The sequence below is a fragment of the Orcinus orca genome, chromosome 9, assembly GCF_937001465.1.
Source record: "Orcinus orca chromosome 9, mOrcOrc1.1, whole genome shotgun sequence".
NCBI classification, from domain to species: Eukaryota; Metazoa; Chordata; class Mammalia; order Artiodactyla; family Delphinidae; genus Orcinus; species Orcinus orca.
Window position 1 is genome coordinate 54,034,186 of NC_064567.1, and position 14,096 is coordinate 54,048,281.

Consider the following 14,096-nt stretch of genomic DNA (forward strand, 5'->3'; position numbering starts at 1 on the left):
CATTTACTTTATCTCCATTTATGTGTATGTGTGATCATGACACTTCAGCATCTGCCCAGGGCAAGGCCACCTCCAAATATGCCTCAATGGCATATTGATTGTTTTGAATTAAAGTTACTTGAGAAACAGCAGGTGGAAAAAAAAATGATATAAAAAAAAAAAACACTCTGACCCTCCCTCCCCCTTTCCCACTGAAAGTGGTAAATCATTTAGTGGGAAATATTTACTTGGGGACCCAACTCAAAACTATTTTTAGTTTTGTTTCCTTTAACTGTTTTTTAGACCTGTAACACAAATCTGGACGGAACTGAAGGTGCTAGAGGAATGGTGGAGGTGGGAAGCGGAGCAGAGGGCGGGAGGTGGTCCCAGGATATTGCCTGGGACTGCCGGCCCAGTGGATTTTGGGAATTGTAGTCTCCCAGTCATCCAGGACATGCTGGTTTACGGAACCTGACTACGAGTCCCAGAAGCCTCCGGTGTTGCTCACTGGGAACGCACTTCCTGGGACGCGGAGAGGTAGACGCTCTAAGAGCTTCCTCAGTGTGGGCGAGTAAAATGCTCTGGATGTGAGAAACAGGTAGGTCTGGTCAAGAATGTTCCAATTTCTGGGTCTTTCGCATAAGTAGCTGAGGATTTTGTGTAAGGTTGCTTAAACGACGGGAGTCATTTAGCCTTGAAAAATGCTGACCACATTTGCGGACGTGAACACTGAGTGAGGAGGTATTTGGTAGAGCTCTAAAAAATTATTTTGGACCCAGGAGTATGCAAATGTCTAGGTGTCTGGTCGGGGCAGCCAGGGGCTTGGGGCTTGCCTGGCCGGGTGTGCGGTGTGGAGCTGCAGGTTGCTATTTTTGAATCAGCAGCTCATGCTGGTTGTGTAATGATGACCTGTTCACTGTTCAACCCACTCAGTGTTGCAGAGATGGGTTTTTCTGAGAGCGTTCATGGTCACTGTTGCGGTCTCTTTCCATTGGTTCTAACCTGGAAAGCTCTTTTTTTTCCCCTCTCTCTTTTTTTCTGCTCGCTCTGGTGCTCCTGAGGACACAGCTCAAAGGGAGTGAGAGGAGGGTGTGGGGGAGGGGAGGCTTCTCTGGAAGCTTGATTTGCTTTCCTCTGAAGCCCAAGTTCTGTGTTACAGGCTTTGCAAGAGGCTAGTCATGACATTAGAAAGCCAGACTTGGTGACCCCACTTAAAAATGATTGCTCAGAGATCCTGTTGTGTGTTTTCTATTGTAAAAATGATTTCACTTAACTTTGGATTGAGCAGTTGTGCTTGAAACCAACCCAGACATACATCTGGAAAAGAGAAGAACAAAAACAAAAGCAAAAAAAACCCCTGATTGAAATCACTTCTGTGCAGACTGTTGGGAACATCATTCTACTTAATGAGCATAGTAGGGCTACTGATACAGCCTTAACCCAGGAAGTTTTCAGGTGTTTACAAGTTTTCCTTCTCATCCTCCTATTTGAGGTAAATAGTATTTGAAGATGAAGTTGTTGATGCTTAAGAAAGATATATGGAAACGTTTAAATGGCGGGTTGAGCTATTGGTGGAGCTATAAACTCAAACATTCTAGATGCAAATCTTAGTAGGCACAGTGCGAATCAGCTTGGACTAGTTTTGTTGTCAGTATCCTTTTTAAAGGTATTAAACATCATGGGGGCTTCCCTGGTGGCGCAGTGGTTGAGAGTCTGCCTGCCGATGCAGGGGACACGAGTTCGTGCCCCGGTCTGGGAAGATCCCACATGCCGCGGAGCAGCTGGGCCCGTAAGCCATGGCCGCTGAGCCTGTGCCTCCGGAGCCTGTGCTCCTCAACGGGAGAGGCCACAACAGTGAGACGCCCACGTACTGCAAAAAAAAAAAAAAAAAAATCATGAATGTCTTTTATGCCAAGACAACTAATCACACAGTGTTTCATTGGCCCTCCATTCTTTCACTATAGTCATGAAAGGATCTAAAAAATTCATTAAATATTGATCATCTATTTCCAGGATAGTAAAGTGACTTTTATCCTTATTTTTCCTATCTTCTCGAATCACAAAATGAGGGTTAATTTTTTCTTCTGTATCTCACATATAGATATTGTGTGAATTTAAGAATAAACTGCCTTTTTTTTAACTCATTAACCACCTTTTTTGGTTTAAGATTTCATTGATTTCAGATGATTGCTAATTATTTCTCCTAATGCTCTGTGAATTCAAATTGAGTTTTTAAACTAGTACCATTTTAATCTGAAGTACTTTCCCTATTTCTTTAGGTCCAGATCATCTGTGCTGTGTGTTCAGATGTGCATATATTTCTTCTAAGTTGATTAAAGTTTTAGAACTATCAAGTACCTCAAAGAGTAAGTACATTCCTCGATTATATCTCTTCCTTTTGCTACCATATATCAGATGACACTTTTTTCTCTTGTTTAACAAAATAAAGTTATAGGACAGACCTCCATTGCAAGTGCTATGTTGATGATCTACAGTTTCTAAGAAAACCCAAATTACGGTAGAATTACGGTAGAAGGGACTGCTAGTGTTACTACCAAGGATTAATGTAGCTGCTATCACAGATGTATTCTTACGTAGCTATTCCTTAGAATTGTTCCTGAAACAATACAGTAATGGATCTGGGGCTTCCCTGGTGGCGCAGTGGTTGAGAGTCCGCCTGCCGATGCAGGGGACACGGGTTCATGCCCCGGTCCGGGAAGATCCCACATGCCGCAGAGCAGCTGGGCCCGTGAGCCATGGCCGCTGAGCCTGCGCGTTCGGAGCCTGTGCTCCAGAACGGGAGAGGCCACAACAGTGAGAGGCCCACGTACCAAAAAAAATAATAATAATAATAGTGGATCTGGTAATTCTTTAAGCTCTTAGCCACTATTCCTGCTCCAAACTTCTTTGAACTCTATTCCAAACCACAGGAAAGATATTCTTTTGAAAATATTTTTATTTGAAATATCTTTGATAACCTTTAATTGTGTACAAAAATTTATCTGTCTACTTCTCTGCAAGTCATTGTGGAACGGTTAGATGACAAATGTGAAGTGGGTGTTTTGAACAGAGTTCTTGTCTGATTTGGTCAGTAACTACTCTCAAAGAGAATGCTCTCAGATAAACCTACCAATAATCATTACAGACTTAATTCCTGACCCTATTCTGCTTTACAAAGGGCTTTACTATTTATGATCTCACAGCTACCTTGAGGGACATTTGAGAAATTTAAGATGCAGAGGACATAGGTGACTTTCCCAGTTTGCAAATAGTAGTTTATGACTGGCATACGAGTCTTGGGGTTGCCTGGGTTACAATACCAAGCTGCCTCCCAGATGGAAACAGCAAGCTGACACATCTGTATGTACAACCCAGCTCAAGACTGTCAGCCAGCTAGTGTTCATGGGTGCTCCTCAGATTGTTAAACTGTGTTCTTAGCCTTGCACATTTGCTGCAGTCGCTAATAAGGGGTCTTCATATGGCAAAAAGATGTTTTTTTCCTCATTGGGAGAAATATTTTAAAGAGGAAATAAAAATATAATAAATTGTTTAACTTTGATAAGCAAACATTAATTTGATATATGAACCAGTCTTAGTGGCAAGGGGCGAATCCCGTATGTAACATACCTGTTAAGTTGAAAACATGAGAATCAACAGAGCCATAATTGATCGAATCTCTAACCACTGTGGAAGTTAACCAGTGTTGCCAAACTTAGATATGTGTTTCTACAAGCATAGACTGTATATAAATACCTGGGAATGGCCTCATCTTTCTTGGGAAGTTTCTGGGGGAAGAAAATGAACTTTATTTTTAAAAATGAGAGGCTTTGGCCAATAAAGAATGGAGAGCAGGGGCACATTCTAGAAGCAGTTTGAAGGCTTCAACACACAGAGTATGAATGAATGAAATGAGTGGAACTGATCCTAGAGCAAATTTTTAACTTTCTGTGTCCTGACCATACTCACATGGACCTTCCATTTGTTTGTTTGTTCATTCATTCAACAAATAATTGAGTGCCTTCTATGTGCCAGTGTTGGACACAGTGAAAAAAACAGAAGGCTCTCTGTCCTGAAATTTACAGTCTGGTGAGGAAGATAAACACTGAACAGGGAATATAAGTATAATCACTGCTACCAAAGAAAAAGTACGAAGGTGTAACTAGGGGCAGGCGGAAGGTGAAGGGTGCGGGAAGAGAGAGGAGGTTTAGGGTCAGACTCCCTGGAAACCAGAAAGATGAGTACGAGTTAGCTAAGCAAAGAATAGGATGGGATTAAGAAAGTTCTAGGAGGAAAAACAGCATGAGAAAAAGCCCTTAGCCAAATTGAAAAACAAAATTTGAGAAGTTAAAGGAAAAGCAGTATGGCTGCATAGACTGTAATATGTAAGGTGGGAGAATGACACAATAAGGAGATTGAGAATCTGGCAGGAACCAAATGGTGGGATTTAAAACTTTGGAAACTATGGGAAAGATTTAAAACTTTATTCTGAGGAAGCTCTTCAATAGGAAGCTATTGAATGGTAAGAAATGTAGTGAAATGATCAGATTTGCATTTGAAAAAATTATACCAGATTCGAAATTAATTGGTATAGCTCTAAGAGTCAGCATTATCTTTCAGTTTTAAATCACTAAACATACTCCTTTTCCCAACTATCCCTATAAAATTGTTACTTCATCCCTCCAGTGAGATATGCTACTTACCATCAAATCATACATATGTGGAGTTAAGAGCAGGGTATAAAAAGTACAGCAGCCAAAGAAAGTTACAAAGAGCAAGGACATTAATTCCAGCACTGAGACTGAAATTTAGTTAAATAGAGGTTAATAGTATTTCCCTTCTGAGAAATGCCATGGAATACTTGCTGGACTGTTGGGCTTCCCTGGTGGCACAGTGGTTGAGAGTCCGCCTGTTGATGCAGGGGACACGGGTTTGTGCCCCGGTCTGGGAAGATCCCACGTGCCATGGAGCGGCTAGGCCCGTGAGCTGTGGCCGCTGAGCCTGCGCGTCTGGAGCCTGTGCTCCGTAACGGGAGAGGCCACAAGAGTGAGAGGCCCGCGTACCGCAAAAAAAAAAAAAATAAAAAAATAAAATAGGACTGTTCGTTAGTCTCTGGGATCTGAGCTAAGAATACTTCAGCAGACACAAGTTCAGGGGACTGATATAACACTTGTATTGATTTGATGCAGGATAAACTTGAACATACTTGATACTGAAATAGATATTGACTATTGACCCACCTCTGTTTATTAGTGTCATTTGATAGTCTGTAGGCTAAGAACTACAGAAATTATTTATCAGTAACAAAGTCATTCATACTGATCTTGTTTCTCATTTCATTTGCGTTGTAGGAATTAGGGGTACAGGGCAGCTTGATTGAAGAAATCTCAATTACATTGATACTCCAAGTATTTGTCCCCTACCTCTGAAAGCAGGAAGGAGTTGTGATTGGGTTAGGACTTTGTATGGGTTATGTGAAGGAGTTCTGAAGCTTTGAAAGAAACTGGGGGAACCTTTTTCCTTACGTCTTCACAACATTGATTAAATCTTCATTCTCTTTCATTGCTCAGTTTTTCTCTAACACTGAATGATACATTTTTATGAACAGGTATCTTATTGGGTCACTTTGCTTAATACCTAACAATAATCACTTGATATGTAATAATCAGACATCTCTTTCATTATCAGCATTTTGAGTTCTTATAAAACAGCATATTTTTTCCCTTAGTCTGACTGTTAACACACTGGGGCAAGGTCCAGATCTTAATGGCCTCAGTGTCCCTCTAGGGCCTAACAGTGTTTTGCATGTGCTAGATAGTAAATACCTGTTGAATGAATGATTGCTTAGTAATGGCTACTTCCTTGTCCAGTTCTACGTCATTAATAGCCTACCTTTGTGAGTTGCTGTGGCCTTGGGTCGGGGCCCAGTATTTATTTATTCACATATTCCTAAAATGACTCTTGTGCCAGGCACTGTGCAGGTTACTTACAGTATACTGGGGGGGCAGGCAAATGAGCAGAAGCCAACAGGAAGCTGGATTCTAGAGACTGACAACAGTAGTAGCATTTTCCAGGGTAAACATCCTCAAACTTGCACCAGAGTTTCCATTGTTGGACTAAGGTGGTCGGTTGGTTGCTAAAATTAAGCATTTAAAATTTGCAGGAAAAAAATAAATTAGGACCATAATTCCTCTGTTTGAAGTATTTTCATCCATAACATTTTCTTAAACAATTACTACTTTTGGTGATATTGACAGAAGACAACATGATAAACAAGTAGTAAACTAAGAACAGAGAAACTTAGAACTAGTTATGCTTAACTTGAGGACTTTAAAAAATGGTCACTTGTGCTTAAACTCTGATTTTTATATTGTACACTTATATATATGTGTGTGTGTATAGGTATGTACACATACGTGTATGTTTTCTGCTAGTAAAATTATTCCTAGTTCATGTGATTGCATTAAATATATAGTAAATTAAAATAGTCTGTTCTGTTGTCTCATAGGAGGCATGATGGAAGGCAGAGAAAATACATTTGAGTGGTGTTTGGAGAGTGAGTTTCAAACTCTTGAATAAATAAAGCTGAATAATATACTGGTTTTTATAACTTGTCATATACAGAAAAAGAACACAGCCTTTTAATTTGAGATGAAAGGCCTGGCTACTTTTTTTCTTTTTCCTTATAATAGCATTAATAGAGATAGGTTGTCATTACTTCAGAAATCTCTGTGTTCATTTTATATGAGCAGTAATAGTAGACTAACCAATCATAGTATATTAGTATAATAACCAATAACCAATAGCTTAATAACCTGAAATTCATGCCCATCATCTTGGACCAGTCAGGAAGTAGATGAGTAGAATAATTTCAGGGACCTTTGTTCTCTCTTTTTCATTTGAGTAACTCATTGGAGAGGAGTCTATTTATGTTTTGTGATTTTCTGGTATGCCTGGTATATAGGAATGAGATGTTTGCTTTTTTTAAATTTAACGTTTATTCAACAGATGTTCTTTGAACTGCTCCAGGATGCCAGGCACTGAGCTGATCACTGAGTGCTAAGAAGTAGTTAACGCTTGCATCACACTTATAAGGCGCCAGATGTAACTTTAAGCATTTGACATTATATTAACTCATTGAATACTTAGAAAAACCCTGTGAGGTAGGCACAGTTACTTTTCCCATTTTACAGATGAGGAAAATGAGGCATACAGAAGTATTGTTGTTGACCCAAGGTGACTTTGGTCACTTGGCTAGTAAGTGAGTAATTGTGGATTGGAACCCAAGCAGTCTGGCTCAGAGTCTGCCCTCAACCACTCTGCTGCCCTGTAGTGCTTCTTTCCCTATCCTTTGTCTTTTATGCTGGTCTCATTTTACATTTGCGTGAGCATTTGAAGCCGAATTTGTGTTGTTTGTAGTTGACGGTTGATGAGTGCTTTGACCCTATATATTTGAGTGTCTGACACATCAAAGTGCTTGATACGTGGTTGTCGAATGAGTGATTTTGGACAACTGAGAGAATTCCTGATGCGACGTTAAGAGAATCTGAAATTCTTTTGGTTGTTCCTCTGATTCACTGTGTAGAAAAATGCTCATGTGTGAAGACTTTAGTTGCTATATGACCCAGGCAGTAGTAAGCGATCGTGTGTGTGTGCAGCTGTGCTCTGAGGTCACATGCATGTGTGCTTATATACATTCATATTGTACATGGAGGGGAGACAAGGGACAGAATTTCCCTGTTTGCATTGATGTCATTGGTTGTGTTTCCAGTCAGCACCATGCTCTCCTATTGTCCCCTCATGATTTGTCCTCTTGTGTGTCACCCCCTAGTCTGACTGGCAGCACTGCACAAGCCTGCCTGCCATGGGCTGTCGGGATGTCCATGCAGCCACGGTCCTCTCCTTCCTGTGTGGAATCGCCTCGGTAGCAGGCCTCTTTGCGGGGACTCTGCTTCCCAACTGGAGAAAATTACGACTGATCACGTTCAACAGAAATGAGAAGAACCTGACTGTTTACACAGGCCTGTGGGTGAAGTGTGCCCGGTACGACGGGGGCAATGACTGCCTGATGTACGACACTACTTGGTACTCATCAGTTGACCAGCTGGACCTGCGGGTCCTCCAGTTTGCCCTGCCCCTCAGCATCCTGATTGCAATGGGGGCCCTGCTGCTCTGCCTGATTGGAATGTGTAACACCGCCTTCAGGTCCTCGGTGCCCAACATCAAACTGGCCAAGTGTCTGGTCAATAGTGCCGGCTGCCATCTGGTGGCCGGGCTGCTGTTTTTCCTGGCGGGGACTGTGAGCCTCTCCCCATCCATCTGGGTCATCTTTTATAACATCCATCTGAACAGGAAGTTCGAGCCAGTCTTTATGTTTGACTATGCAGTGTATGTCACTATTGCTAGTGCTGGGGGCTTGTTTACGACTTCCCTTCTACTGTTTATTTGGTACTGTGCATGCAAATCTTTGCCTTCTCCTTTCTGGCAACCGCTGTACTCCCATCCTCCCAGTATGCATACATATTCACAGCCCTATTCAGCACGCTCCCGCCTCTCTGCCATAGAAATCGACATTCCGGTAGTTTCACACAGCACCTAGTGGGGAAATAGTTGCTAAAGAAAACTTGTAGCCTCACATTTCCCTTGTGCAAGGAGCTATTTTGGACCTATATACATTTTCCTTTGATCACAGTCAGTGAAGCCAAATTAGTATGTCTTAGTAGGATGAAGTGCTGCTAGTTTTTATGAAAAGTACAATATTTAAATGTGAATCATTCCTTTTATCTTCTTATGCTAGAAGGATTTTTAACCTCCAGGTTGATATCTGATCAGTTATTTCGGTGGAAAGGGCCTGTGTCTCAATTGAGGTGATTTAGAGCAACATAGTAAAAAATGATTGCTAAGAGAAGCTCTTATAAGCGATCCTTATGAGTATTTCAGAATGTGTTTTGTCCTTTTGCTATAATACCTTAAATTGGGAAAAAAGGGCAATTTCGAAATAAAAATTTTTTTTCAGGTAAGGGTAATACTTTAACAGTAGCCAGTCTACCAGCTTAGGCTGTAACTTTTCTTACTTCTTTCTCGGGGCAAAATGTATTGAATAGAGTTCGGTATTTTGAAGATGACTTTCTTTTGTGAGTTCTTATCTTCTACCTCATGCCTGTGTTTAAAAATAAAATGTATTTTAAGTGATGTCAGAGAGAATAAACCTAACATTTAAAATATCTATTAGTATGGATAACATTTAACATAATTTTAAAAGTTAATAGTTCTATAAGTTGTATTATTAAAGTGTGCCATGCGATGGATTGGTGCTTCCTCTGAGGCAGAAAAACTTTTCCCCAGATATCATCCACCAAGTGGTACTCATGCCCACGTATAATCTCTTAGTGACTAAGAGAAAGAAATAAAGAGGCCCGAATGGTTAGTTCTCCTTTAGACAGTGGTAGGGGACAAGCATCTGTTCTTCAGTGACAACATCAGAGATTCATTCTGGTGACTGCCTTTTGGGTGATGGGTGAAGTGAGGCATGACTTCACCATGACTGCATTCACCCTTGATTCAGTTCCTGCCCCCATCACTGATTATTTCCTTGCGGATATATCTTTGCCCAACACTTTACTAGGTGCTATAGAGGATACATGCAAAGAATGAGATCTGGTCCCATCTACTAAGAAATTTTAATTTAATAGAGAAGATCAAACTGTTATCTGACAATTAGGGAACAGTCTGACTTCAGTGACAGCTGGTCTTCACTTCTCAATCATTGATCTAGGAATATATTTCACCCAGAGACATGGCTTTCTGGCAGACAGGCTTATTGTACAATACCAGCAATATTTAGAACCCAGAAATTCAGTTTGTTAGATCCTTTAGAGCACCTACATTAGCCTAGACACTGTAATAACATGATATCAGATTCATAAGAATGGATGGGCAAAAGTGGTAAAGATTAAATTGTTCCCTTTTCACCTCTGAAAGTATGACGATGTATTAAAGAGGGAGGAATATTTAAAATCTCTCTTCTAATGGGGTAACATTTAGAGGAAACCATGTTAACGCCGAGATGAATGCTTAGAAATTCAGGGATATTGGGTGTTTACCCTTACGAATTTGAGCTGTTTATTTGATGTAATTTGCTACACATTAGTGCTGTGTTCATGGGGATTTTGTTCTATTACCCATTACAAAATTCACAGACAGCTAGTTGCATGGCTAACAGATTATTGTGCCTCTTTTGCAAATCTGAGTATGCTTCTGGTACTTCTGTGGATGTAAATGGTACTTTTGTTTCTAATTACAAACACTAGTTTATGTATATAGCAAGTAAATACAGTTGTATAATTTTTAAATGCCATCAGTTGAAAGCACGCAAAACTATGGTTTTCTTAGCTATAGCTTCTGATTTCCTTCAGTTCTTTTAATTCTTCTCAGATATAGCTGAGTCTTGATCATTCCAAGACAGCGGCAGGTAGAATTTTGAGATTAATATTAATTTCCCCCTTTGCTAATTAATTTCTGTCCCCTCTCTCACTGAAGTTGTCCAAAAGTGTCAAGAGTTCCACCATTCTTTGTATAAACGATGTTAAAAGCAGACTCAGCCATTAATATTCTAGACAGTTTTTAGTCCATGGGATCATGTATATAAAATGTTAAACTTTTCCTGTAAGAATCTTTCGGATTCTTTTCATAATCTGTAGCCTCTAATTAGTATTTATTATAGATTCACTTGGCAAAAGAAACAGTTGTTTCCCTTATTGTCGTTAATATTTCAGATTTGCTATCAGGAGCTATTCTTCAAAGCCATCAAAGGAAATCAAGTATTTATCATTCTTTTTAATAACTTTTGAGCATTCATCAGTCTGTCATTGTGATGCGGGATATCTTTTTTTGTTGTTACAAGTCTCTTAATGTTAAAGGCCTTTTACAGAAGTTTGGAAAACCTTAAATGTAGTATGATCCACCAGATCTGGTTTATCCAACCATGGGAGAAAACAAAACCCTGAGCTTACTTTACTTGTAAATAAATATACACTATAATAGATAATATGTTTGCTGTAAACTGCAATGTAAAACCTCGATAAAACTGCACTGTACTTGATGTTTATTAAAAGATGTATTTTTACAAGTTTCTGTTTCTATCCTCATTTCGTCAGTGCTTTAAGTTGAAATATTTCGAGAAATGTTTCTCAAATACGTGCAAATTGAAAAAGACAGCACCACTTACAGCCCTGTAGAATAGCAATTGGAACAGAATTGGAAAACTTGGCATTATTATCTCAGGAGCATCAGGACCCTTCATTTCTAAGAGTGGTCTTAGGAGTTTACTGGACTATTTCAACATTCCACAAAAAAAACACCAAATAAAGTCAAATGTGCCAGACTTGCCTCATCAATGGAGTGTTTCAGCGATCTGTGATCTTGGAGATTGGGATTTCTCAGATGGTTAAGTGGCAGATCTTTCCTTATTCTTCAGAACCTGAGGTTAACAGGAAAAGCAGTCCTAACAGGTAAGTCACCTCAGAATTTCTGGAGCCTGGAATGAGCTCTTAGTTTTCTGCCTCCTGGTGAGAGCATTCACAAGCACTCCTCACTGAACCCAAGGCTCTCTGGTGGGACATTAGATGCCAGAGCCGTACGTTGCACTGGAAATCCAAAGCTGCTTGAAGCTGGCCATCCCCATAGCTGATTATACTAACGTACCACAGTCCGGAGTCTGCCCCTTGGTTGCACAGTCTCACTGAGGGTGGCTGAAATGCTAGAGAAACTCTTCATGCTAACCAAATTCACAAGAGACTGATTTACCAACCAGAAGTGAGAAATACAGATGCCTTGCAACCACTATCCAAGACCAGTGTTTTAAAAATACGCCCTACACAGAGCTCCTTGGAGAAAGGACTGATTCTACTCCTGGGGTAGGGAAAGTACAAGATTAGCCCAGCGTCTTCCATAAAGAAAATGGTCAAAGAATGATGGGGATTTACCCAATTGCACAGAAGCCGGCTTAAAGAGGTTCCCACTGGCCAAATCTGGGACAATCTGAGCATCAAAATAAATAATAGTAATGGGTTATAATCCATTGAATAAAGCAAAAATCCATGCATCCCTACTGATACAAATGGGAAGAAAGAAAAGTTGTTTCTTACAGTAAAATACCAAATAATAAATATGGAAAAATAGATGGAGTTGGGAAAACATCAATAGAATTGAAACTAGTTGATGAAAGTTTGATGAGAAAGAGGATATTTACGTTGTCTCAAAATACTGCTCCACAAATTACTAATTTTGGAGGGAAAAGTAGTAACTTTATTAGTGGATAAACTTGGCAGATGCAGCCTTAACCAAGTGATTAAATTTATCACCAGTACAACAAACCAACACCATGCATCTTCTAATATGATGCAACAAGAAGGTCAGATCATTGCTTTTGTGGTGTTTCCATTAAAAGTACATAGTTTGAGACTAATCTTGAGGAAATGTGCAGTTTGTCAGTTCCACTTTTACTTTTTGCCTCCTTCTCTACCTCTCCTGATCTCACACCTCTTCATTTTAATAGAAAAGCATAAAACCTTACAGTCTAAGTTGTCTCTAAAATATTTCCTACAGTAACTCTTTTAGGAGAGAATTTGAAGAGCTTGTGTCAGGTTTCTCTGGGAAAAAAAAGGAAAGGTCCTTGCAGAAGAGATGTAAATCAAAGTGACAGAACCACAGGACTCATGGGATCTTAATTAGCTGTGCCATTTCATTGCTTAGCAGTATCTTCAGTCCTGAAGTATACTGATAGGTTAGCCTAAGGGCTATCTCCCCTTCTTTCCCCTCCCCCACACTGGAGTAACCTTTCTAGGAGAAGGTCATTCTCCCTGTCCCTGGTGGGTGTCTCACCACCCTCCAGCCCAGGAAGGTTCTCTGTCAGTGACATAGCATGCCAGAACCCTTTAAAACCTCACCGCAGGACTGTGGAACTCAGAGAGAAAAAGCACAACTATAGCCTGCCTAATAGTCATATCCAAATCTGCTATTAACAGGAAATTTGGGTTTGTTTTAATTTGTTTGGAAATATTCCAGCTTTCCAGACTGTTACGTGAAACAAATCCTTCAGCAAATTTTGACGAAGAAAATGAGATGGTGAATGAGGAGAGAAATTTTTTCTTATTTTGTATGAAAAACCCAGTATGACTGGGTCCTGTTAGCAGGAATGTAGTAATCATGATTTTGAGTGGTCCTTGTTCATTAAAATCCTCTATAGAAAAAAAATATAGATTCATGTCTCCAGGGTTTTGCTTTATAGAAAAAAGTTAACAGCTTCTCATTAAGAGAAAAGGCATTATTGATACTTCAACCGCTTTATATATAGTGGCCTCGCTCCAAGATTCACTCTTTGTTTGAAAGGGTACTTCTAGTAAATAAATCCAGATAATTCATTTAAATTTAAAAATAATTTTTGCCTCTCTCCCATGTCCCTTTTCTTGTCCTCACTCTCAGGCTAATCCTGTGTTCTGGACAGTCCAGGTGGGGAGTTTAGCACCAGGAGGTTTCTGCAGATAGTGGGGACCCCGGGTCCTGGCAGTCCCCCTCTGGGGTAAGCAGGCGCCTAGGAAGCCTGTCTTTCCCTTTGCTAGCCACGTGAATGAGGGCTTTGGCTCATGTTCTGACCTGCTAACTTGCTCCTGGCTGCTTCTGCTTTGACAGCTCGAAGGTAGCAGTGGATGCTGGAGCCCGGTTGTACTGGCCGGTTGTGCACATCTCTTCCCAACTCCTCGCCCAATGACATCATGTTGGTAGTTTGAAATTGGCCATGGTGGAAGTATTGATGCCACAGAAATTGGCAAATGCTACAAGTTAGAGTTTGGGTTTTTTTTCCTTTTTTTTTTTCTTTCCTCTCTCCCTCCCTCCCTCCCTCCCTCCCTCCCTCCCTCCCTGCCCTCCTCTCCTGGGAAACTGGGAATTATAGCAAATGCTGAGAGCTGTAAAACCTTATCTGTGATAAAGGGACTCTCTGAAATAGACTTTTAATGGGTCTCTCTACCTCCAGTATTGCTCTATGTCCCTCCCCACCACCAACCCATCCTGTACACAGACAACAGAAGGAACCTAATGAATGCAAGTATGACCTAGTCTCC

At 40.4% G+C, this 14,096-nt stretch overlaps 2 protein-coding genes across 3 annotated transcripts in view; both read left to right on the forward strand.

The window, feature by feature from the left end:
- Positions 1-523: 523 nt before the first annotated feature.
- Positions 524-11,104, forward strand: CLDN12 (claudin 12). The gene is made up of 3 exons (XM_004265621.3): positions 524-577; positions 2,259-2,345; positions 7,808-11,104. Exon 3 carries the CDS (start codon positions 7,841-7,843, stop codon positions 8,573-8,575), a length of 735 nt encoding a protein of 244 aa, XP_004265669.1. The 5' UTR covers positions 524-577; positions 2,259-2,345; positions 7,808-7,840; the 3' UTR covers positions 8,576-11,104.
- The window catches only part of CDK14 (cyclin dependent kinase 14), a 711,364-nt gene continuing 699,524 nt past the window's right edge, over positions 2,257-14,096 (forward strand). For both annotated transcript variants that reach the window (XM_049714769.1, XM_049714770.1), the window contains exon 1: positions 2,257-2,345. The gene's annotated coding sequence lies outside the window, so the exon portion shown is untranslated. The remainder of the gene's footprint in view (positions 2,346-14,096) is intronic.